The sequence below is a fragment of the Oryctolagus cuniculus genome, chromosome 9 (genome assembly GCF_964237555.1).
Source record: "Oryctolagus cuniculus chromosome 9, mOryCun1.1, whole genome shotgun sequence".
NCBI classification, from domain to species: Eukaryota; Metazoa; Chordata; class Mammalia; order Lagomorpha; family Leporidae; genus Oryctolagus; species Oryctolagus cuniculus.
The window spans coordinates 41,241,023-41,267,821 of NC_091440.1; the positions used below are offsets into that span (position 1 = coordinate 41,241,023).

At 34.3% G+C, this 26,799-nt stretch overlaps 1 protein-coding gene across 1 annotated transcript in view; it reads left to right on the forward strand.

The window, feature by feature from the left end:
• The window catches only part of DACH1 (dachshund family transcription factor 1), a 438,545-nt gene that overhangs the window by 288,614 nt on the left and 123,132 nt on the right, over window positions 1–26,799 (forward strand). The window contains exon 4 of the mRNA XM_008260046.4: window positions 12,618–12,790. Within this exon, the coding sequence (XP_008258268.2) occupies window positions 12,618–12,790 (173 nt within the window). The remainder of the gene's footprint in view (window positions 1–12,617; window positions 12,791–26,799) is intronic.

Sequence of the window (26,799 nt, forward strand, 5' to 3'; positions counted from 1 at the left end):
ATATGCTATACATATAATATGTATTCCTCTTTCATACTATTAAGATGTTGAATAACAAAGGCCTTACCTTATTAGTTTTGAATGCCACATTGATGTTTACCACATGTGAATGTAATCTTTGGTCTGGGTTTGTAACTCTCAGCTCAAGAACTGACAGTCCAGTCAAATATTGGTGAGCAAGAGACCCAGGCCTGGAAATATGGAGCTGATATTAGGCCAAAAAATTTAGTTCCATTTGCTTAACAGCAATGGAAAAAAAATTGAAGACCTCTAAGCAGGGGAGGTACTGTGTAAGGTTTGTATTTTAATGATGTTTGATTATCCCAACAGACAGAGATGAGATAAATCACATGGATGAAGCCAACAGGACATTGAAAGGTATTCAACATTGGTGATGCACAGTAAGAGAGGAAGAGATGATGATGATTCTTAGACTTCTGATTAATAGAACTAGCTGGTGGTATTCTTAGAGGATAACTAGGTTTAGAGAGGAGATAATTTAACACTCAGATCCATATGATGAGAGATATCAGGACCATTTTAATTAGCCTGTTATCCCACCTTGAGGGTTTTGTGCTCTTTTGGAAAATACTGGAGCAATTTTGGATCACATGGGATAATTTTTCAATTCCAACATAAATAATTGAAAACTGAAAACATTGTTTAAATTAGTGGAAGTTTAAAGTGGTTTCATTTTGCCAAGGCCACACTTGTATATTGCCTAATATCATTAATATTATACATGTTGACATTGATTATTAATAGTTGAAGGTATAACTTGAGTTTTTATTCAGTTTGATTGTAATATAGGGAATATATGGAAAGTATATATCCTTAGAAAGAGGAATTTCTAGTTCATTTGTTTGCCTAGTAGAAAAAATAATTTGATGAGTTTAAATGGGAAAAGTTAGAAATTCATTAACAGTAGTAATGAGGAAGGCTAAAAGATAAAAGGTAAAATTAACATGGATGCATTATATAAAATTTTTTGAATAATTCTATGCATATATTTAGATTGGAAAGCACCTGGCATTGTCATTTCTACACTATTGCCTGTAATAGGATTATAGTAAAGCTGTGGAATTAACCATTTTGCCTTCTTATTTCCACTGAATGAAACATTTTTGCCTCCAGCTTATAACTGTTTATGGTCCATATAGCAAGACATCCAAATATTTAGTGAATATAAATTAATTTGGCTACTATTTCCTCTCCTATACCAAATGCTTTTCACTGATTTAATCAATTCAAACCTGAATTTGTTTGTTTTGGGCATCTACTTTATCTGGTTAACACTTAGAGCATAGTGCTAATGAGTACCAAGAAAACACAGCATCAAAAGCAAAGTGTTTCTTGATATAATTATTTCTTTCTTCTGCACATATTGTATTTGACCTTTTGTTTTTATAGAAATGCCTTGACTTCTTTTAAGTAGCATCAAAACTTCATGGAATTTGGCATAAAGTAAATGGAAAATATATAAAGAATTGCATTCTGTTTGTAGTAATATATTCATTAATTTTTCATGAGTCAAAGAATCAAGATTGAAAAAAAATCAAGATTGTATAAAATTGAAACCATTGACTATTTTAATTTTCCTTTTGCTGTTCCTGTTTTTCATAATTCCACAGAATATCAGGATACAAAACTGTTTTACTTTGTTAAGTTTCTTCTTATATATTCCATCTCCAATAATTTTAATATCAACTATAGTTTTACAATTTGTTTCCTGTTCTTCATAATTCAGCATTCATGTGTCCTGCTGAAAAACATTTATGCAAAATTAAGGAATAAGCAGTTCTAGTCTCAATATTTTGTGTATCACTTTGTATAGCCTATTAATTTATTACTGTTTTCAACAATATTGTGAAGTGTGTGGGGCAATAGGAAAATCCTGTGAAGAAATTTAAGATAAGAACAGTTTTGATGAATCCATGAATACTAATAGCACCTATACTATATTATATCCATTGAATATAAAATAATATATCTAAATAACTCTGCATTAAATTAAAAAAAAAACCACAGTGGAAAAGAAATCTTCTTGTATGACATGAGTTTCAAATCCCTAGTTAACAAATATTTAACACTTGTGTAACACAAGGTAACATTTAGTTCATGATGAATAGCAAAAGAAAATATATATAATTATTTCTAGGAAACTAATATATTTTGTTGAATGATATTTATTGATAATGAGATAGTTAGAATTCATAACAATACTATTCTTTCTCACTAAGAAAAACACAATTGATATTGGAAATTCAAAGAAGCAGGATTGGTTACATGACAGCCAAGCAATTATGTTTTTCCAGGAAATTCCAAATCAAGCATAGCATGTGTACAAATATAATTCTTAGACTTTGAAAATAGCCTACTTTGTGTATATTGTCTTTAAACATCAATTTCTAATCACTTGTTTAACCCACTGTATTTATTAGGGACAAAATTTAAATGTCCCAGAATTATTCCTCTAATTTGGACCCAAAAGCATATTTTATATACAATATATCAAATTATTTGTAAAAATAAACTTTATTTAAAAATTAAAATGATGTATTCTTTTTAAGTTTAGACAAAACAATTTGATGATATGAAACCAAAATACCAGATTTTAGTATTTACGTATCCTTAAAGTGGTTCAACAGTAACTCAGTTATCCAAAACTATTCTATTCAAAGACTATATTAAAGGACTAATGAAATGACTGTATATACATAATACTAGCATTATTGATGGCATTTCATATCTCATATTTTATTAGTGCAAAGATAATCCACTGAAAGATAGTAAGTTATTTATTCTCACCTTGCTCTAAAGTGACAGTTGAATACATGTAGCACCTGTGACTAGTATTTGCTTTTACTTAGTAGTCTTGTTTCCATTGTTAAGATGGAGTTGACATCCTTCTAAGTGGTCTCCAATGGTGTGGAGTAAGTGCCTGCTCTTGCAGTCATTTTCATTGTAAACGAATCTTGACAATGTCAGGTTCCTGTCACAATCTATCAGTGTCACTCACTAAGCAGTGGTGTGACTGTTACTCCCTTTGAGATTTGGCTCTTTTATCAGGGTCAGCCTGTGGGAAAATCAGAACAAGTTGCATGTCACCTAGGTATAAAGAATAAAATACTTATATATATTTTAACTATTTTAATGGGTGGTAATTTAGTTGACTTTTTTTGACAGATCTCTTTTAACTTTGTGTTTATTTTATATATGTTCTATCCAAAATTCCAAAAAAGTAATATAGCTCTCTCTTCCAAAATCTATTCCTCATTGAATTCATTTATAAATTAAAGGAATTATTTAAATAATAAATAGAATTACTTGGGATATTAATATAGCTACTGCCATTCAAACATACAGCTATAGTTTTTTTGCATTTAATTAAAGAAAAATATGCAATATCCTTCCCCAACACATTTTTTATTTCCTTTCCTATCTTAAAATTGTGTTTATAAAATTGAAGTGACCAACTTTCTATTAATAGTGATTATCTTCACATTTATATGCTTTTTTAATTCATGACAGTATCTTCTTTGATAACAATTATCTCAGACTCCAGACTCCTTCATCTATAACATTTATAACATACCACTAAGAGAGGGGATTTGAAGAAATCATCCTAGTGAAGAAATGGTGACTAAAGGGTAGGGCAGCAGCATGCCTTTTTTGAGCTTGCTGCTTCACTGCCAGTGCACATGGAGTGGATTTCCAAGAAAATTACTCAAGGTTTGCTGATGCCTCCCCCTCATTTCATAGCAGGATTCTGCCTTGGTGTGAACTACTAATCTTCTTTTTGTGCGTATTTTAGGAGGAGAGTAAAGAATTGTAGAGAGGCAGCTGGATGGAGACAGTTAAGTTGTTAGACAAAGAAGACCTACAGAAGGAAAAAGAGCTTCATATAAAAAGGCAATGGGAGCTTTGAAGGCCATGAGTCTAGAGTAGATTTCCACTGTCAGGCATTAGTGAGGGAAGAGGCTCCCTTGGAAGGCCCCACTTTGATCACATATTTTTGAGGACATGCTTAGCACTTAGGCATCTGCCAGGTGGAAGATATCAATGGCTTATTAATTAGGCATGGTCACAGATGTTGCAGTATAGGTAATATTTTATTTTTTATTTTATTAGGATTTTTCAGCCTAACATTTTATTCATTATTTTTTGTTTTAAAAATTTTAATTTATCTAATGTGAAAATATTTCCTATATTTCATATACATAGATCTATGAGCATAATGATACTTACCACACCATCATCCCTCCTGCTAACATTTGCACCCCTCCTCCTCCCTTCTTTCTTTTTTCTTTTAATCTCTACACTGATATGCTTTGCTTATTTTATTATCACAAGCTTAACCCTCTACGAAGTAAAGAATTCAACAAGTATTAAGTAGAAAAAACACTTTCTCAAGAGTATACACAAGGACTCTAAACAGTAATCAAATCTCAAAAGTGTCAATTTCACTTATGTGCATTACATCAATTGAAGACTGAATAAAGAAAATGTGATATATATATACTCTATGGAATACTATTTAGCTATAAAAAAGAGAATGAAATTCTGTCATTTGCAACTGGAAACCATTATGTTTAGTGAAATAAGCCAGTCCCAAAAAGACAAATATCATGTTTGTTTTCTGAGATTTGTACCAGAAAGACAGGATTTCATTCTCCTTTTTACAGCTGAACAGTATTCCATAGTGTATATATACCACATTCTCTTATTCAGTAATCAGTTGATGTATGCTGGATTGATTCCATATCTTAGCTATTGTGAATTGAGCTGCAGTAAACATTGAAAATTGCCTGTTCATGTCTTTTGCCCATTTTTTGACAGGATTGTTTTCTTGTTGTTATGTTTCTTGAGCTCTTTATAAATTCTGGATATTAATCCTTTATCAGTTGCACAGTTTACAACTATTTTCTGCCATTCTATTGATTACCTCTTAATATTGTTGAGTGTTTTCTTTGAGTTCAGAAGTTTATAAGCTTGATATAATCCCATTTGTCTAATTTTGCTTTTATTGCCTGTGTTTCTGGGGTCTTTTATAGGAGTCTTTGCCTATGCCAACATCTTGTAGTTTCTACCAATGTTTTCCTCTAGTAATTTGATGGTATCAGATTGCAGATTTATATCCTTGATTCATTTTGAGTTTATTTTTGTGTAAGGTGTAAGATAGTGATCTTACTTCATACTTCTCCACAAGAAGATACAGTTTTCCCAGCACCTTGCCAAAGAGACTGTCCTTGGTCCAGAAATTGATTTTAGTTCCTTTAACAAAGATTAGGTGATTGTAGATGTGTGGATTAACTTATGGGATTTTTATTCTGTTCTATTTGTCCACATGTCTATTTTTGTTCCAGTACCAGGCTATTTTGATTATAGCTGCCATGTAGTATGTCATGAAGTCTGGTATCAAAGCTGCTGGCTTTGATTTTGTTGTATAAGACTGCTTTAGTTATTCAGGGTCTCTTGAATATCTATATAAAGTTTAGCATTGTTTTTTCTAGATATGAGGAGAACGTCATTGGGATCTATTGAATCTGTAATTTGCTTTGGGGGGTATGGGCATTTTGATGATATTAATTCTTCTAATCCCTGAACATAGAAGATATTTCAACTTTTTGTGTCTTCTATTTTTTCTTTAAAGTTTTATAATTTTTATTGTAGAGATCTTTCACATACTTAGTTAAATTTATTCCCAGGTATTTAAATTTTTGTAGCTATTTTGAATGGTATTGATCTTACAAGTTGTTTCATTGTATATAAAAATGCTATTCATTTTTGTATTTTTTTAAAGATTTATTTATCCATTTGAAACTCAGAGTAACACAGAGATAGAGAGGCAGAGAGAGAGAGAGAGAGAGAGGTCTTCCATCCGAAGGTTAACTCCCCAACTGGCTACAAGAATCAGAGCTGCGCAAATCCGAAGGCAGAAGGCAGGAGCCTCCTCCAGGTCCTTCATGCAGGTGCAGCGGCCCAAGGACTAGGGCCATCCTTCAATGCTTTCCCAGGCCATAGAAGAGAGCTGGATTGAAAGTGGAGCAGCCAGGACTCAAACTGGCACCCATATGGGATGCCAGCACTGCAGGAAGAGACCTTACCTGCTATGCCACAGCATCAGTCGCCATTTTTGTATGTTGATTTTATGTCCTACAACTTTACCAAACTCTCTTATGAATTCCAGTAGTCTCTCTTTTTTTTTTTTTTTTTTTTTTTTTTTTTTTTTTTTTTTTTTTTTTTTTTTGACAGGCAGAGTGGATAGTGAGAGAGAGACAGAGAGAAAGGTCTTCCTTTTTGCCGTTGGTTCACCCTCCAGTGGCCGCTGTGGCCGGCGCACTGCAACCGGCACATTGTGCTGATCCGAAGCCAGGAGCCAGGTGCTTCCCCTGGTCTCCCATGTGGGTGCAGGGCCCAAGGACTTGAGCCATCCTCCACTGCACTCCCAGGCCATAGCAGAGAGCTGGCCTGGAAGAGGGGCAAGCGGGACAGAATCCGGTGCCCCGACCGGGACTAGAACCCGGTGTGCCGGCGCCACAAGGCAGAGGATTAGCCTAGTGAGCCACGGTGCTGGCCCCAATAGTCTCTTAGTGGAGTGTTTTGGTTTTCTTATATATAAGATCAGGTCATCTGCAAACAGGGATAATTTACTACCTCATTTCCTATTTGTATCTCTTTGATTTCTTTTTTTGGCCTAATGGCTGTGGCTAAACCTTCTAAAACAATATTGAATAGCAATGATGGGAGTGTCATATTTTTAAGCAGAAATGAGTTGAACAAGAAACGTTTATTGTACTACTCAGGGGAATGAGAAGAGAGACATAAAATGAATGAGAAATTGAGCAAGGCCCTTTATCTTCTAGTTACTGAGCTCTTGAAATGGCCAATACTGATGAGAATGGGAAAGCCAGAGATGTGTGTTATCAAGAATGAATTTTTTGCATTCAATAACTATTCACAGCTATTAAGGGACAGGAAAGGGAACCTGGAAAAAAAAGTTTGAAGGCAATAATTAGGAGAAAAATAAAATGATTTTATATTTGTAGCCCACCACATCTGACTGTTCAACAGTCTGGTTACCCTACAGAAGGATGGCTATAAATGTTGAGGGAATATTTTTTGTGTTTAAAGATTGGTTCATCATAAAATATGAATTGTAAAATATGACAAAATTATAAATGAGGATGAACAAAAAATACTCTGAGCCTATGAAAAGGTTGAGATAGTGTATTACGCTGTTTGCTTTTCCAGAATCTAGACCTGTGTTTTAAGGTGGGCATGGAGAGGGACTAATGTGAAAATTACCCTTACCTAATCTGCTCTGTTTGACTTTCAGTTATACTAAATTTTAAGATAACCTTGCTTGTCCCTGCGGAATGCACATCCTTTATTCATACACACTCACCTTTTTATGTAAATTCCATCTATTTGTGTGTGTAATTATTGATATATTTTAGTATCAATATAATTATCCAGAGTAATTAATTGTTTGAAATTATATAACTATGCAAAGGCCCTTCAAAAATTCATCGAAAATGGAATTAAAAATAAGTTTAGTTTGATAGGAAAAATGTTTTAAATCCTTTCACAGTTTTTTTCATAATATGCATTTTCCACAAACTATTTGAAGATCTCTTGTAAACACATAAGCTAACAGTTTGTTAATAAAATATTAATTTTCATTTTCCTTCTTATACTCATGTACTTGCTCACAGTGGCCTGTTGCAAAACTGTGTTTTTTTCATGCATATTTCACCAAAATCACACCATAGCATTAGTAGCTGGATTTTATGGTGCATGTGGCACGTGACTATACCATTTGGTTTCATCAGACTTCGGCCTGTGTGTTCCGATGTTGTTCACATTCAGATCTGCTTACACTTGTGTACTGTATTGCCTGAGACCTGTCCCAGGGCTTCTGCAATGTTGGCATGTAGGCTGAATGTGAAAGATTCTTTCTCTCCTTACCACCATCCATTCAGCATCAAAATATGGTTATAAATTAATTAATCAAACAGCTTGATGCAGTTTGTCTTTCATGATCTTATGCTATTTTCGTTGGCTCTTCATCATTTTATACTTCTGTCATACTTTATGAATCTTGCTGATGCATGCTCAATGTCATAATATAGAATACTTTCTTAGAGGAAACTTGGGTTATACATAATTCATCTATTTATTCCACAATGAAGACAGAGAAATAGCATGGTTTCACAAGAATGGATTGAAATAAATCAGTTCTTTCATTTCTATCTCCTCTTACCATATATTAGAAATTTTCTTATATTTTGAATCTGCTGCAATCTCATTGTCTTTCTAGTAAACATTAAAAGTGTATGTTTCGAGTATACTTGTTTGTAGGCAAAGTACACATACACTAGCTTATATTGTGATATATATTAGCTTCAAGGTAAATCGTTGAAGTTATACATTTAATAATTATGGGCATGTCTTGTGTAGTGGCCTATTGTTTCATTTTTGTTGATGCTAATAAAGGAGGAGGATGTTATAAATAATGCAAAAATCACTTACAGCTGACTTGTTTATATTATATATATTTTTCATCAGACTTAGTTTCTTAGTTGTTTGCTGTATTTTTTACCCAAATGAATTAACAACATTTGTATTTAACAAATGATGATTGGCGGAGATGGGAAGAAGCATTCTATGTAGTGAGAAAATCCTATCTAGGTTTTGTCTTTTTTAAAAATAAGTCATTTGTCTTTCTTTAAAAAAGTTACCTAATTATTTGAAAAACAGAGTTACATCGAGAGAGAGAGAGAGAGAGAGAGAGAATCTGTTCCAATGGTTTACTCCCTGGATGGGCCCAATGGCCATGATGGATCAGGCTGAAGCCAAGAGCCAGGAACTCCATCTAGGTATTCCATGAGGGTGGCAGGGGTCCAGATAATGGTGTTATCTTCCACTGCTTTCTCAGGACATTAGCAGGGAACTGGATCAGAACTGAAGCATCCAGGACTTGAACTGGCAGTGGCTGTTACCCCTTGCGCCGCAACACCAGCGCCTAGATTTAGAGTCTTGCCATAGAAAATTCACATGTGAATTGTGGATTGATATTTACCAATATGCAACAAACTTATATCTTGTGATACAAGAAAGAAAAGAAAATAGGTTGTGTTTTGTCTATAATCTGTGTGCAGTGATTTAGTCAGAATTGAAGCTTAATATCTTACACATCAAAATGAAAAATAAAATTATAGATATCCCTACTTATATGAGAGTTGAATTTAAATATATGTGGAGTTATTTTCTATTTATTGACTCCCAATAAGGATTCCAATAAAAGTGGTAATTAGTTCAAATAAAGAGGAAAAACCAAAATAGATCATGAATATAAATGGAACCCAAACTGAATACAAAATAATGAAGGATTTTTCTCTATTCTATAGATTGATAAATTAAATATGAAATCTATGAAAATGTATTTCTAATCTTTCACTTTTAAAAGGTTTTATTTATGTATTTGAGACAGTAAGAAAGAGAGATCGATCGATCAATCTCGTCCATTGGTGGTTCACTCCCTACTTGCTAAATCCCAAATGTCTGTACCAGCCAGTGTTGGGCCTGGAGCCAGGAACACTGTCTGAATGGCCAGGGTGCAAGTACTTGAGTCATCTTGCCAGGAGGCTGGATTAGAAGCAGAGTATCTGGGACTTGAGCCAGTCCTTTTATATAGAGTGCTGGTGTTGCAAGCAATGGCTGTCTTTGCTGGATATTTTATATGAAATATATATAACTATATATATATAACTATATATATATGAGAAAAGTACCTTTTTTATTTTCAAATGCAGTTCTCATGTTAAAATATTTATTCCAAACTTTTATTTCTGTGTTCCAATGACCAATGATTATTCCTCTATTCTGTTTTAAAGAAAAACATAAAAAGGATACCAATGCTATGTCATAGAATTCGAATAATTAAAATTTCCCTGATTTTGTACTTTAAATATGTAATGTATAGATGTTTGATGCAGCACTTAATATACTATTTGTGTCACCTGCATCCCATATTAGAATGTCTGGTTCCAGTCTTGGCCCCTCTGCTTCTGATTCCAGTTTCCTGCTAGTGTGCAGCAGATGATAGTTCAAGTATTTGGGCCCCTACCAACCATCTGAGTGGTGAGTTCTGGGCTCCTAACTTCAGCCTGGCCCAGTTCTGCCTGTTGCAGATATTTGGGAAGTGGGTCAGTGAATGAAAGATCTTCCTCTTTTTACCTTTCAAATAAAATGAAAATTTTAAAAAATTCTTTAAATAATTATGTAATGAAAAAATTTACCCATTGACAAAAGCGAAGTGAAGATATTGAAAATATTTTTGATAGTATTCTCTTGACATCATACATTTAAAAATGCATATATTTATAATTTTGCATGTTTAACTAGTATCTTAGTATAGGCATCCAAAAAATCATATACAGAAAAAAATGAGGCATATAAATTTGTGAATATGAAACTAAAGTTTTGTATCGCAGTATATGAGCAAGCTGGAGAAATTTCTTTTATGTGAGTCATTTCTGTATGAAGCTATAAACTTTTTTTTTTAAACCAAAAGCTGTCATGGTTTCTTGTAAAATAATAAAGATAATAAAGAGATCCATTTTAATGGATTCTTTTCATTGTTTAATAAAATTACTTTGTTTGATTGCTGAAGAATTTGAATTGAGTTTTCATTACCCACTTCTGAACAATTTACTCTGAGATCCAGACAGTATTGAGCTAATGAGTTTGAATTTATATTGAATCTTAACTGTCTTCATGAAGCAAATGGAAAAAAAATCATGGCAGTCACTAAGCATTCTTCATTAAAACTGTGTCATAGAGATTTTACAATGAAGCTTTTAGTGGAGCTAAAACATTAAATTGGAGTTTTATCAACTTTACTGTTTCCATGTATATAATGTGAAAATATAGGATTTTTTAGCAATAAAGAACTCATAATCTGACAAGGATATTGTAGAACTTTCTTTTTTTTCAAAATTTTATTTAAGGTATACAAATTTCATGTGTCCCCTATATACAGATTCAGGGGCATAGTGATACATCCCACCCATGCTCCTACTCTTCTTCCTCCTCCCACATCTATTCCTACTCTTAATTTTTGCATCTAATTTTTGATTTATTTTCAGTTAACTTTATACTCATAAGATTAACCCTACACTAAGTAAAGAGTTCAATAAATAGTATGAAGAAAAAAACAAAAAAACAATGTTCCTCAACATTCAAGACAAGGGCTGTAAACAAAGTGGGTAGTTTTTGTATTCAGAAGATTGTTCTTTAATTTAATTTGAAGACATTTATAAATGGAAATAATTTATAAACACTTTCCAAAGAATAACTGTTAAGGTATTTTAAGATATATTTAAATCAAGACATTGCCACAAATATTGAAATCCAGACCTCCAAATGTATGATCTTGTTGTTGGTGCTATATTGCCACAATTGGAAATTTATGTTTATTTGAATAAAAATGAGATTCATAAACATCTAATGTTTTGCTTTGACATTATATTTATAAAGTGATTTTTGTATTCTCTGTATGTATTCTAGCCAAGCTGGACACTTAATGATGGCATTTTTGCCATTTGCTATGAAATTACATACTCTAAGTTGTGACTAGGATACTATTTACTACAAGGACAACTTTGCATTCTGTAACCATCAGTGTAGTTTGGTCCCAAGGAGTAACTAATTATCTAGTTTTGTAATAGATCCCACTTCATATTAAGTAGGTAGAAGTACAGTATTAGCGTAGACGCTACAATAGTTTACAGAAATATTTTTCAAAAATTTGGATCCTATCTAAGAAATAGAAAAATCAAAAGAAAAACATTTCAGGAGAAATTTACTTACTTTTGTGTATTTCCTTAAGAAATCAGTTTGCCAACTATTAAGTGTGATTCACTTCTTAAAAATCTCATTTCAAGTTAATTGTTGGAAGATCTGCAATAATATTGTATCCAAATAATTCATATTCATTCCCCACAGGCAGCAGTGATGGTTTTGGGGATAAGGAAGCACTATGCTCTTCCCCATCCCAGGGATCTCAGACTTCTGTTCCCCACCCCCACATAGCTGGAGTGCAAAGCCTTCCAATTGGTCACCCTCTCACCAATCTTCTGCAAAGTCACCTTCTACCAAATGGCGTGAGGGCAGTTTTTAATTGCTAAAAATGGCAGTTTTCAACAGAATTTCTGTAATTATCAGGTAGTAAAATAAGAGACAGTAAGAAGATAGCCTATATTTATATAACTGGTTGTGGTAAGTTAAAGAAGCCCTTGTATTTTAAATACAATTTTAGGCTGATCAGTAGAATAATACATCAATACCTGACCATTTGTAAAGCACATGAAGGGAAATATGACAAATGATGACACTAAACAGCTTAGCTATCAGTCTAATTTCCCTGAGTGATGATTGAGTATGACTGCATACAAAGATGACAAATATTTTTGTTCTGATTGCCATTATTTGGACATTTTTAAATGTTTCCATGTTCAAGAATTTATATCCTTAATGATTTTAATATGTAAGCAATACTTTATAATTTTATTTATAGCAGAGCTCTGATGATGTCTGTGTATTTTTTATAGGACTGGAACTTCCTTTTATGATGATGCCCCACCCTCTAATTCCTGTCAGCCTACCTCCAGCATCTGTCACCATGGCAATGAGCCAGATGAACCACCTCAGCACTATTGCAAATATGGCGGCAGCAGCACAAGTTCAGAGTCCCCCATCCAGAGTTGAGACTTCTGTTATTAAGGTAATTTTCTTACACAACTTGTTTTTTGCATGCTTATTCTAAACTACCATCTTGCAAATACATTTTTGTTATACTACGGGCAATTTGAACTCCAAAATGCTAAAAGTTAGTGAGTAGATTATGTGAAAAAATTGTTTGTACGGAGTAGCCTCAAAGATACAATAGTTAGCCAGGACAGGATTATTTTATATTCTCTATTGTGTCTACTAAGATACAGACAACATAAGACACTAAATGATTTAGTTCATATTGTGTGTGTTCTTACATGTTTGGTTGTGTATGTGTATGTTGTTAAGAGTCTATGGGCATAGAAAAATTTGAAAGTTGAAAGGTTTAAATTCTACCACTTGTTAGCTGTGTCATCCTATCTTATTCTCTTATTCTTTATCTTAATCTGTATTATTCCATTCAACATCTAAAATACAGATAATAAAATGTGACTTTAAAACTAAAAGAAATAATAAAATGACAAGATTTATAAATGACAGAATCACTGTATGGAAGGCAAGTTAGTGTAATGTAAACTTTACATGTGAATATTTCACAGTTCTTCCCACTTCCATGTATATGTGTATGACATGTTCTCAGAAAGCTCATGGAAAATGTGTAGTATAAAAAAAAAAACTAAGCGTGGATTTCAAATTTTTTGCGCCAAAATAAGCTAACATTTTAATTCCATTTTCCATGAGCTTTTTGAAGTTTCTTTTTGTACCTTTAAATATATGTCTATGTATGTGTGTTTCTTTTTCACTTATATTGTTTTTATAATGTGCATTTAAATCAAACTATTGAATTGCCATTGTCAGATTGCCTAAGGAATAAGAAGCAAGAAAAAAGATTAAATTATCAAATTTTTACTAAATTTTAATTACTTAAAATAAAAAGGCAGAGAGATCTCCCATCCCCTGGTTGACTCCACAAGTGCCTGCAGTAGTCAGGTGTCAAGAAGGGGTAACTCAGTCTAGGGCTCCCTCTTGAGTAACAGGGACCCAACTACTTGAGCCATCACCTGCTACTTTCCAGAATGTGCATTAGCAGAAAGTCGCAATCAGAAGTGCAGCCAGGACGCACACCCAAAACTCTGATACTGGATACAGGTGTCCCGAGCGGCAGTTCAACTACTGAGTTAGACATCCATCCCAGATTGTAAATTTTTAAACTAAATAGAAAATACTTTGTTCTGCATGATTCTTATGTGGCATAATAATTACCTCATTTTTTTCTGAATATAATATAGTTGAATTTAGAGTGTATTATATAAAAATTCCCGTTACTATTTACATACCATGTGAAATAATATGCGTATAGATTTTTTCATATAATGCATACCAGCCCCTTCAATCACTCCTGAAGTGTCTTTACTGGAGGGAAAAATAGCAAAACATACTACAAAAGACTTTATTCAAATACCAAAGTCTTTTACTGGAGGAGAGGCCCACATTGTTACCAGCACAGGAACTGGGAAGAAAACCCTTGAATCTCTTCCTTATTCTAAATGACTTTAAGATTTGTCTTTTATGACTAGTTGATTTGTTAATAGGTTTGTTATATTATTTATTTGAAGTTAACTTTTGGTAATATTTATTACCTATACATTGACATTTGTATCATTTCACTGAAATTTTAGGTGACAAAAATGTTTTAATATAATAATATTTTAATTTAGGTGACAACATAATATTGTAGGTGGTGTCTACATCAAAACACTGTAAAGCTACTGCATTTTAGTTAAAAGTTGTGATTATTCTCATTTTACAAATTGATAATAATAATTATTATAAAGGCTCATCTCATAATATTGATTATATAGTTAGAACTTTCAAAGCCTGAGAAATTCTGTTAATATCTCAGTTAGATATGATTTACATAAATGAATAACATACGACAGAAGATCAGATTTCAGTGAAGCTCAGTTGGCTTTTGTGGAACTGCTGAAGGGCTCGTTTGCATCAGTGCTTTTCCTGTGAAGGGGCTTCCAAGTAGCCTCAAATTTAACACCGACAGGCAGGGTTTGCAGAAAAACATTTCGAAAACCATGTTAGACTATTCTAATGATTTTAGGTACTTCAGGATTTCTACAAAATCTGAGAAAAATCAAGGGCATGACCTCAGACAATAAGGGTGAGGAATAGGCTCTCTAGTAAGTCCTAAACACAGGAAGCTTTAAAAATTCATATAGGGGCCAGTGGTGTGGTGCAGCAAGTTAAGCTACCACCCATTTGAGTGCCCGTTCAAGTCCTGGTTGCTACACTTGTGATCCAGCTCCCTGCTAATGCACCTGGGACGGCAAATGGAGGATGACCCAAGTACTTGGTCCCCTGCCACCCACATGGGAGACTGGGAAGGAGTGCTAGATTACTGGCTTCAACCTGGCCCAGCTCACACTGTTGTGACCATTTGGGGAGTGAACCAGCAGATGAAAGATCTCTCTCTGTCTCCCCCTTCTCTGTAATTCTGCCTTTCAAATAAATTATCTGCTTTTTAAAGTTCATGTAAAAATGGAATTAAAAAACATTTCAGTACAAAAGTATTTTGAGGGTTGGGCATTTGCCATGTTGGTTTAGACATATTTAAGAATGCTTGCTTCCCACGTGGGAGTGCCTGTGTTGGATTCCTAGCTCACACTTCATCTATACCTTGTTATGTGCACACTGGGAGAAGTGGTGCTGCCTCATGGAATTGAGTTCCTGCCACCCACATGGGAAACCCAGATTGAGTTCCTGACTCTTGGCTTTGAGGGAACAAGTGAATGGGAACTTCATCATCATCCTTCTCCTCTTCCTCTTCTTCCTCCACCTCCTTTCTCTTCCTTTTTCTCCTCTCCTTCCTTCTCTTGTTATTCCTCCTCCCCTTCCTCCTCATTTTCCTCCTCCTTCTCTTTCTCCTCTTACTCATCTTTTTTCTCCCTCTCCTGTTCCCTCTAAAAATAATAATCCAAATATAGATTTTTCATAATGTGCATTTCTATGATCTTTTTTGAAGTACTTTTAGGGAGACTAGCTTAAATTTTTGTCTTCCCCCCAGTAAACATTTGACTTCTATGTTTTATCTAACAAAACTGTGCCCATGTTATTGACTTGAATAGAGCTTGCAAATTGTTTTACACAGGAAGATTCTTAGTATGAAGAACAATTGAATGTGGATGTTAAATGCCAGAGATTTATCTTCATATGAAGGAATGATAAAACAATAAGAGAAATAGTATTTTTTTAAAGATTTATTTATTTACTTGAAAGAGTTACACAGAGAGAGAAGGAGAGGCAGAGAGAGAGAGAGAGAGAGAAAGAGAGTCTTCCATCTGCTGGTTCACTCCCCAGATGGCCGCAAAGGCCAGAGCTGCTTCCATCCGAAGCCAGGAGCCAGGAGCTTTCTCAGGGTCTCCCATGCGAGTGCAGGAGCCCAAGGACTTGGGCTGTCTTCTAGTGCTTTCCCAGGCCACAGCAGAGAGCTGGATATGAAGTGGAGCAGCCAGTAATAGAAACGGCGCCCATATGGGATGCCAGCACTGCAGGCCACGGCCTTACCCGCTCTGCCACAGCACCAGCCCCAAGAAATAGTTTTTAAAGAGAAGATAGAAATGTGAGAGATCTCCCATGTTCTAGAATATGCCATTTACATCTTTTGAGAGTGATGAAAAGAATTCAGATTACGATCAACCCAAATGAGAATGTCCAAAGTATATGTAGGACAAAAGGGAAGTAAAGATATGACACTCAGAGTGATATATTTCAAGCGACATATTTCAAGTGTATCCTTGTTGTAGCCTGTTTTTATGAAATAAATGTGTGCTAATAACTTTCTCCTTATTCACATTTTTTTAGCTTTCATTCCATTGATTTAGGGTCTGTCAATACTTTTGAGAATTAATAACCTAAACTATTGTATTAGCTATTTATGCCACACTTCCAAATTTTAAAAGGATAGGATAATTTTCTTTATTACCTTAAATTACTGAGTAGAATAAACTGTATTAATCAAGGGATCAATTCCTTTTGTCATTAGAGAGTTCGTTAATAGGTTGAAATGTTCTAATTGATTCTCTTTGAGTAGCATTCATCAAGTAACCAAATACCCCTGAATGAATCAATATTTTTCTCACTTTTCATTTAGTAAATTCACAAATGATATCATAAGGATTCTGACAAAAGGGTTCATATTGGGTTTATATTTACTAATCATGTGACCTTGAACAAATGATTTATTATCTATATTGGTGTTCTGTATGATGATGGAAATGACAATATTATCTCATGAAGTTTCATAAGGACTAAGTTAGTATATATAAAGTCTTGAGAAGTCTTTGCATACTGACATTACTTTCATCTTATCAGTGATGTTGTTTTCTCTCCATGTATTCATAGAATTTGCTCTAACATTTTGCAATGATTCCAAGACAAACTTCACAAAAGAAGGGTGTCAGTTCTACAGTGAGACCTCTGTCCCACACACACACTCTCTTATTCAGCTCTTTCCACCTAACAAAAGCTTTGTACTTTTAATTAAGGAATTTTGTAGGTTGTAATTATAGTATGCAAAGCAAGTTCTAAAATGCATCTGTAGTTTTTTTTCTTCAGAGGTAATATAGAATTGTTTTTGAGAAAACAGGCAACCTTCAGAATGTTCTACATTGTTGAATAACCACCAAGCAATAATAAAGTTTTCTGAGAATGAAGACTACAATTAAGTGGCTAGCTGACTGTGTGTGTATTGGGTGTGTGTGCTTCTGTGTTTGTGTGTGTGTGTGTTTGTGAGAGAGAGAGAGAGAGAGAGAGAGAAACAGAGAGACTTTATGAGATTGTCATGTAAAAATTAATCACTGAAAAAATTTTTAAAAATTTAAAGTAATTTTCCTTTCTAATAATTTAAAAGCCAGTTTTAAGATATTTTACTTATAAATAGGATTTTACTAGCATGAAGTAGAAAATTCAAAAAGATTATAAAAGGTTGAAACAGACTGACTTAATTCTCAAGGTAGGTTAAAATCTTAGAACAATGTGACATCATATGCCTTGAACTTGAATTTGTTGTTAGTTATAGAACAGTTTATTCTTGGGATAGAAACATGGAAAAACTCTAAATATATGCATCACTCTTAGATTTATAAAATTTATAAATTTTTTCACTGAGAACTATTTTTCTTGGATTTTGAAAAATAAATGTGAGAAGAGGATACTAATATGTGAAAGTAAAGTATTATAGCACAACTACTAAGGCTGTAATGCATCAGTATATTGCAACACAAGCATGGTGTAAATCCATGAAATCATAGTAATACTGAAAAATATCTTTGCTCATGTTTGTAGAGTTTTATGGGATTGATTATTTCAACAAAAACAATAACATTTTAAATAAAAGATAAATAGGTGCAAGAGATGAAGAATTTTTCCTGTCCTTATATAAACTGAATGTATCTCAGCTATATAATTCATGAGGGAAGCTTTATGGTCATTGAAATCTTCTATCAAATAAATGAGTAAGGAATGATAATATTATCACATTGCAAGTCCTAGTGCCCTGATGAATCAAGTACATGATCATCAACAGTGGCTGGCATCATAAAAGGTAACCAAGCAGACATTATGTGTTCCTGATGGAAACATGAAACACATCCATGAAGTAATCTTTTTATAGACTTATTTATTTATTTAAAAGGCAGAGTGACAGACCAAGGCGAGAGAGAGAGAGAGAGAGACAGACAGACAGAGAAAGAAAAAAAGAGATTCCATCTACTGGCTCATCCCTCCAAATGGCCACAATGGCTAGCCTGCATCAGTCCAAAGTTAGGAGACTAGAACTACACCAGGGATTCCCACGTGGGTGGTAGAGGACCAAGTGCTTGGGTCATCATCACTGCTTTTCCAGACACATTATCAGGGAGATGGATCGAAAGCTGAATAGTCAGGACTTGAACCAGTGCTTTGATACAGGATGCTGGTGTCTCACATGGTGGCTTAATCTGCTGTGCCACAAAGTGGTTCTCTATGATATAATCTGGCCCCCAAATTAAATTGAATCAAGCTTCTTGATCAAACTATGCAAGAAATTCAAGAAACAAAGGGACATACAGATAAGTAAGACTCATCAAGGGAACTCAGATGAGAGATTCATAGTAATAGTGGCTTCTCAGAACGTACACTGTGTCTTCGTGGATGAGCAGTTGGCTGGCGACATTGGCCATGCAGATGGTGATGTAATCAGTGGCTGCACTGGCCATGACAGAATTTAGCATGGCCTCAGGTACCCCACCTCTTGGCTGTGGAAAAGAAGTTCTACGTTTTAAAAAAGATGCCAGTATTTATTATTAAACACAATGATTTATAATTCCTGAGTCAAGATTTTATTTTGCTGCTTAAAATAACTTTATATTACCAGATAGTAATTGAAAAGTTGCAAAGATACCTGAATTTTCATGTTAATGTGAGCAAAATAGAGTTCCTTGCAACCACCAAATAAGTTTTAAAAAGACAATGGAAAATAAGTTAAGTTTTTAAAGATTATATTCCTGAGTCCTAAATTTCACATTTAGCAATGTCAAGTATATTTTGAGTTTCACAATTAAAACAAATGTTAAAAGAGGTATAAGTAACCTTTTAAGCTTCAGTTTAGGACTTTAAACAATGGACTTTTAAGAATAGTTTTTCTGGTCTTCAACCAGATGTGAGTTTATAGCATCATTTACTGTGTCTCTTAGAAGTACGTTTTAGCATTATCTTGAATACAGAATCCCAGTGCTACTATAAATCTTCTTTGCACATTTTTCGAAAGTAAGGGAGTTTGAATTTCATAAATAATCAGTGTTAATGATTCTGCACTTTACTTACAATATTTGAAAACCTATGATATGTGCCCATTGGGAAAGAAGTTTTTTAAGTATTTCTTACTTAGATATAGTCAGAGTGTAGCATCTTCCTGACACAGTAGGTGTTCATTAAATTCTCTTTGAATTTAATCTAATTTTAAATTAATTTAAATTTTTAATTTTAAATTAATTTAAATCTAGGTTGTCTGGATGCTCAGAAGTTTTACTTACAAACATTTTGTAAATTGAAAGCTTATCAAAATAGCATATTTAATGTTAAAATCTCTATCTCCCTACTTGATGCCATATCTGCTATGGATTCTAACTGAAAAACAGATAAAAATGAATAGACTGAAAAGGAAAGCAGATAGAAAGAAGGCTAAATGAAATAATCTTTGGGTAAATGGGTTGGGATCATGTGTACTTGCTCTAATAAAATATTTTAAAGTGGTAGACTATGCTCTTTTGTGGTGGAGAGGAGATAGCTGAGTTAATACAATTTTAAAATGTTTAATCACATATGTGTGATACTAAACATTTTATAATTTTTATTTTAAAATTTTATAGGACTTTGGCTTTGAATCCCTCTTTGCTTCTGAGTTAGAGACCATTATTTCTTGTTCTACTTAGAGGCACTAAAAGCAACCTTTCCTTTATTGTTATTCTGTTACCATTAGTTTATTAGTATGACCTTTTTTTTCTATCAAAGAATACTCCTCTTAAATTTTCATTTATTATAGTGGTGAGTTTTATAAAGATGGAACATTGCAAAAGATTGTGTTTTATTGATTGCTGGAGTTGATGCAGGACTGTAAAGCAATGTGTTGAAGTATTAAATTAAATATTCTTCATCCCTGTCATACTTCAGGCACATCTTGGAGGTTAAAGGGTATTACACAAATGAAATGATAAATTCAGCTTACATAGTTTCCCTATAGACATCGAACTACTTCTTTCTTAGTATGTCTGAATAAAACTCATTATCTATTTTGTTTCACTAATAATTATAAGATTCTCTCCTAAGCAATTCTTTACTGTCTACATTATTCTCTATCTTATGGAATACTCTGGAAAGGCAAGCATATAAATCCGATAAAAGAATTAAGCTGTTGAAATAAATTAATTTATTGTGCAACAATGTATTCAACTCTTACTTGCTCAATGGATTTTGCTTTAATGAAATTCTTCAAAGAACAATACATCATGTTCCAACGATTGAAATTATACATTAAGTGAAATGGCTGAATATGTTGTGTGTCTCAATTTATAGAAAGTTTCAATTGAATAATTAATCTTTTGAATTATAAAAATTTGCATAAATTAGTGTTTTCTTCAAATAAAAGTATTAAATATTGTCCTCTTGTTCTTTGTTCTTAAACACAAAAATACAATTAAAGTAAGCTGAAGCTAAGGTAAATACTATAATTTTACCTATGCTGAAAGTCATGTCACATTAAGATTTTACATAATTGATTTCTAAAAAATATTTATTTATTTGAGAGGCACAGAGATGGGGGTTTGGAGGTAGACAGAGAGGAGAGAGGGCAAGAGAGGGAGAGAGGGAAAGAAGGAGAGAGAGAGGGAGAGAGGGGGAGAGAGAGAGAGAGAGATATGGAGAGAGCTTCCCTTCTCCTAGCTAACTGCCTAAATGTCCACAACAGCCTCAGCTGGAACTGACTGAAACCAGGAACTTGGAACTCAATCCAGGTCTCCTACATGGGTGGCAGGAACCCAAGTATTTGAGCCATCACTCTTGCCTCTTAGGGTATGCATTAGCAGGAAGCTGGGATGGAGAATAGTCGGGACTTGTACTAACTGTGGGACTGTGGGATGCAGGCGTCTCAAGTGGCTGCTGAACTAGGCAAAATATCTGCCCTGCAAAATGCTTTTAGAGAAATTGCCTTAATTCAAGATTCCATTTTGTCTTTTTGTCCAAATGCATTACATTGTAAGTAAGATTACTAACATAATTATTAAGAAAAATTCTAAAATGTATTGATAGATAAACATTGATATGAGTGACTTTTTGAAAAAAAAAGAATGCTTTTTTGAAAACTATATAAATAAATAGTAATATTGTTTCTCAAATACAATGTATTTCTTTTTAATCTACATGTTAATAATAGATGTATCAGGAGTTAGCTTTAAAGTTTAGAAAACCTGTGTGCCTATGTATCAGAATTTCAAGAAATTCAAGTTTGACCCTTTAGTGAATCTCTGGCCCTTTAGTGAATACAAATAATTACAGTATAGCTTATAAATTGACTTACACAGGTATTAAAATAGTTCTATAAAAGTAAATATAAAAAGGGGGCAGTGTTGTGGTGTATCAGATTAAGTTAAACTTGCAATGTTAGCATCCCATGTTGGCACTGGTTCGAGTCCCCTGCTAATGCACCCGGGAAAGGAGCAGAAGATGGTTCAAGTACTTGGGCTCTTGCCACCCACATTGGAAACTGGATGGACTTCCAGCCTCCTGGCTTCAGCCTGTCTCAGTCCTTTCTATTGCAGCCATTTGTGGAGTGAGCCAGCAAATGGAAGTGCGCTCGCTCTCGCTCTCTCTCTCTCTATTTCTCTCTCTCTCCCCCTTTCAAATAAACAAATCTTTTTAAAAAATTCTATTATACATACTCTGTAACAAAAACATAAATACTCTAAAAGGAATATAGAATCTAACTTTTCAATGCTATGAGTCTTACTAAAAAACTCCTTTGCAGTTTACAAGAGGGATGAATGCTGAAAAAAAAAAAAGTATTTAATTCCAATTGCTTTTAAATTATAATTACAAGATATTAAGTAACTTTTGGCATCCAGATGTGGATTTCTGGTCTTTTTAATCATATATGTGTTTACCTTTTATAAATTGAGGTCATTTGTTTGCTATGTGGACCAAAGAACTTAGACATGTTAAAAGCATACTATGCTTCATTTATTTAGTTTGCAAAATCACTGATAGTGTGTTCATTTTTCATCTTATCTGAGACACAGATTTCAAAAGAGCCTAATCTACATTGTGTGCTTTTGAATGCTGTCTTTCTTTAGTATCCTGTAGTACCATTAACTTCTTTGCGAAAACCCCTTTTTTAATTTCAGTATCTGGGGCTATGTGGCTGTCTCCCTCCCTCACAGTTTTCTCTCCATCTCCTATAGTCATTTCCCCATTTACAGTGCTTAGAGTGGAGCTTCAAATACCTTTAGTTGGAAAATATGTTGCCTGTAGGTTACATTTATCTAAATATCAGTTTTTCTATTTGCATAAAATGGAGCACATGATTCTTAAACTGATCAATTAAGGTAAAAGGCAATTGCTGTGATAGAATAGTTGCAACAGATTTGATCTTTGGGAGCTTTTGTTGTCCTTTGCACAGTCTCATCCATACATTATAAGCCAGCCCAGAAGTTCCTCAAGTTAAAACAACTGTCAAGCCGGCGCCGTGGCTCAATAGGCTAATCCTCCACCTTGCGGCGCCGGCACACCGGGTTCTAGTCCCGGTTGGGGCGCCGGATTCTGTCCCGGTTGCCCCTCTTCCAGGCCAGCTCTCTGCTATGGCCAGGGAGTGCAGTGGAGGATGGCCCAGGTGCTTGGGCCCTGCACCCCATGGGAGACCAGGAAAAGCACCTGGCTCCTGGCTCCTGCCAGGATCAGCGCGGTGCGCCGGCTGCAGCGGCGGCCATTGGAGGGTGAACCAGCGGCAAAGGAAGACCTTTCTCTCTCTGTCTCTCTCTCTCACTGTCCACTCTGCCTGTCAAAAAAAAAAAAAAAAAAAAAAAAAAAAAAAAAAAAAAAAAAACAACTGTCATTAGACTAATATGCACAATAACTTTTTTTTTTTTTTTTTTTTTTTTTTTTTTGACAGGCAGAGTGGACAGTGAGAGAGAGAGAGACAGAGAGAAAGGTCTTCCTTTTGCCGTTGGTTCACCCTCCAATGGCCGCCGCGGCCAGCGCGATGTGGCCGGCGCACCGCGCTGATCCGATGGCAGGAGCCAGGAGCCAGGTGCTTTTCCTGGTCTCCCATGGGGTGCAGGGCCCAAGCACCTGGGCCATCCTCCACTGCACTCCCGGGCCACAGCAGAGGGCTGGCCTGGAAGAGGGGCAACAGGGACAGAATCCGGCGCCCCGACCGGGACTAGAACCCGGTGTGCCGGCGCCGCTAGGCGGAGGATTAGCCTAGTGAGCCGCGGCGCCGGCCCACAATAACTTTTGATAGTAGAATTTAGTAGGCCATTTTCTTTTTTCTTTTATAATATTATTTGATCATGTACATTTTTTGTCAAAAAGTTTCCTAAAATAGGACTATTTTTTATTGCATGGAGTAAATGTTGAGAAACCATTTTATGAAATAAATTTTGGAGACAATCTGGCCATTTTGCACACATATATTCATTTATTTATCATGCTTCTCAAAATGAAGCTTTAGTATACCAGCTGAAGATATGTATTCACAGTGTAGAACCTTGAAAACTTACGAGAGTTAGATGCAAGAGATGTTCAATCTTGGTTGCAAATTAAAATCACATGAAGAGTTTAAAAATTCTTAGTCTGAACCACATGTCAGATGTACAGTATTAGGTTCCTAGGGCTGCTGTAACAAAGAACCACATATTGGGTGGCTTAAGACAATAGAAATGTATTTGCTCCCATTTTTGGACTCTAGAAGTCCAAAATAAAGTCAAAATAAAGATGTCCCCTCTGACATTCCAGGTTGAATTCTTCCTTGACCCTCTGTAGCTTCTGGTGGTGGCTGACAATCTGTGGCATCCTTTGATTGCAGCTGCCTAACTCCAATCTCTGCTTCCATCTTCACTTGACATCTTCCCTTATATGTATATTCACAAAAAATTCTTATAAGGATACTTAGCCATATTGGATTAAAAATTCACTCTGTTCTAGTGTGACCTCATTTTAATTTGTAACAACTGCAAAGACAAAACTTCCAAGTAAATCCATATTCACAGATAGCAGAGGTTAGTACCTTAACACTTCTTTTTGGAGGGCAAAGGTTATTAAACCATAATTTCTGGAAGTAAAGCCCAGGCACATGCACGTTTAACATGCCAAATGATTCTGATGTACAGCAGGATTATGAGCCATCACAGGTCTAATGGAACCACCATAACCAAAGACATTACCTTATCTTCTTTATTACTGGTAGTTTAAATTCTTGAGCTTCATCTTTGTTTTCCATACTAAGTAAACCCTTGACATTTTGGAAACAGTAGCCTTCTACAAGGTAGTGTATTATTTATTATGTTAAATATATTTATTATGTTAAATATATGTCAATTACTGCAGACACAGTTCATCAGGACCTGTGTCTGTTCATATCTGAAAGTATAAATATCTTGTTGTTCAAAAAAGAAAATTTTTCCCCAGGACTCATATTCATGATTTAGTCCACATTATACAATGAATAAATTACTATTATAGGAAGTTCATTGCAATCTGAATAAACATTTCTTCATAAAGTAATATAACTAATATTATTGAAAACAACAGAGCCACAATTCCACTGGATTATATGAAATTGTAAGTTTTGGCTATTACTGGCATAAGAGAGTGGGACAATTTTTTTAAAAAAGATAATGAGTCCCACATCAGAAACATAATGTTTATAGATATATTTTGAAGCAAGGTATTGATGATAATTACAATGTCTAATATTTCTAGTCTGCATGCATTTAGATGTAAGTTAAATGTTTCTAAGTGTAACCGGTTGCTTGTTGTCCACTGTGTATATGCTGACAGCATAAAAGAAACAATTCAATTTCTGAGTTCCTTTTAAATATTTGAAAGGCCATGGAAGGCCATGGATGCCACTTGATATGGTGGCACATCCTTCTATGAAGGAAAAAGACAAAAGTAAGGATGAGGTCAAAAATAATAAAGCAGATCTTAATATTCTCTGCACAGATAGAATACCCTTATTGCTAAAACCTCCAAACACCATAACTCATTCATCCAACATCTGAGAGATCACCAATGATCCCCCAGAGAAGTCTCATCTTCTGTTATGAAGATTTCCATCTGTAACAGCAAAACGTAGCATTTAAAATGACATATAAGATAGTAGACTAAGAGTCACATTCTGTGCAACACCAATGTGATTTTGTAGATCTTCCAGGGCTTGATTGAAGCTTTAGGTAGAACCATTAACTATTGATTCTCAATGAAAGAAAATTAAAACTCAATCTAATTAAACAATAAAGAGGTTTATTTATTATTTGGCTCACTGAGGGGGTAGATGTACAAGGACACTTCAAAACATTTGTATAAAATTATAATTAAAAGATAAGTTGATTTTGATGTAAAAATTGAAGTCCACTCATAGACTTTGTAATATGCATTCCTCACGAAATTTTTGAAGATGACTTGCATGCTTGGATTTCAAAAATTCTGCACCAAAATAAATTTTTCTTTTAATCCTAAAAACAAACAAACAAACAAAACAAAAAAGAAAATTTTAACAAATGACTACCTTACTTCTTCATTTGTAAATCCTTTTTAGTAGCTCACTGGAGTCATTTATACAGTGTATGTGGACATAGTTTAATGGGTGGAGGTGCAGACTACAGGACGGTATGGAGTAAGACATGAACATTAATGTAAAATACTGCCAGGAAACACCATACCAAGTTTCACTGGGACACAACTAATACCTATTTCATGTATTCTCCCTTATTTGGTACGTTGAATTGTAGTTAAGTGCAGTAGAAATATTTGATTTAGAATTATTTGACTCAAAGAAAATTGCTTCAATGTTAAATATTAACCCATATTCATGGTGCCTTGAAATGTGACTGGTTGAGTATATCCATAGCAGTTACATGATGAAATAGCTATTAACTGTTTTGATATTATTATTATTATGATTAGTTGTGTTGCTAATTTGTGTTCTAAATGATCCTTAGATGATGGCTGAAAGAATAGCATACATTTAAAGATTTCTTCAAAATGACAATTATCTGGAATTGTAGCCTACTTTGTTCTCTTGATACTTGGCAGTATAATGGGTTCTTCACTGGATATATTTGGTTGCTCTCTTCAGGCTCACTTTTTCTCCAAAGCGGAGGTTAACATTTGCCATTACTGCAGTTAAGTTTACCAATATCACTGCTTTCATAACTGGTTTTCCCTGTTTTGATTTTGCTCAAAATAGAAGATGTATTTACTGGTGCAGGTAAATGCTGATGAAATAGTCTATCACTCTTC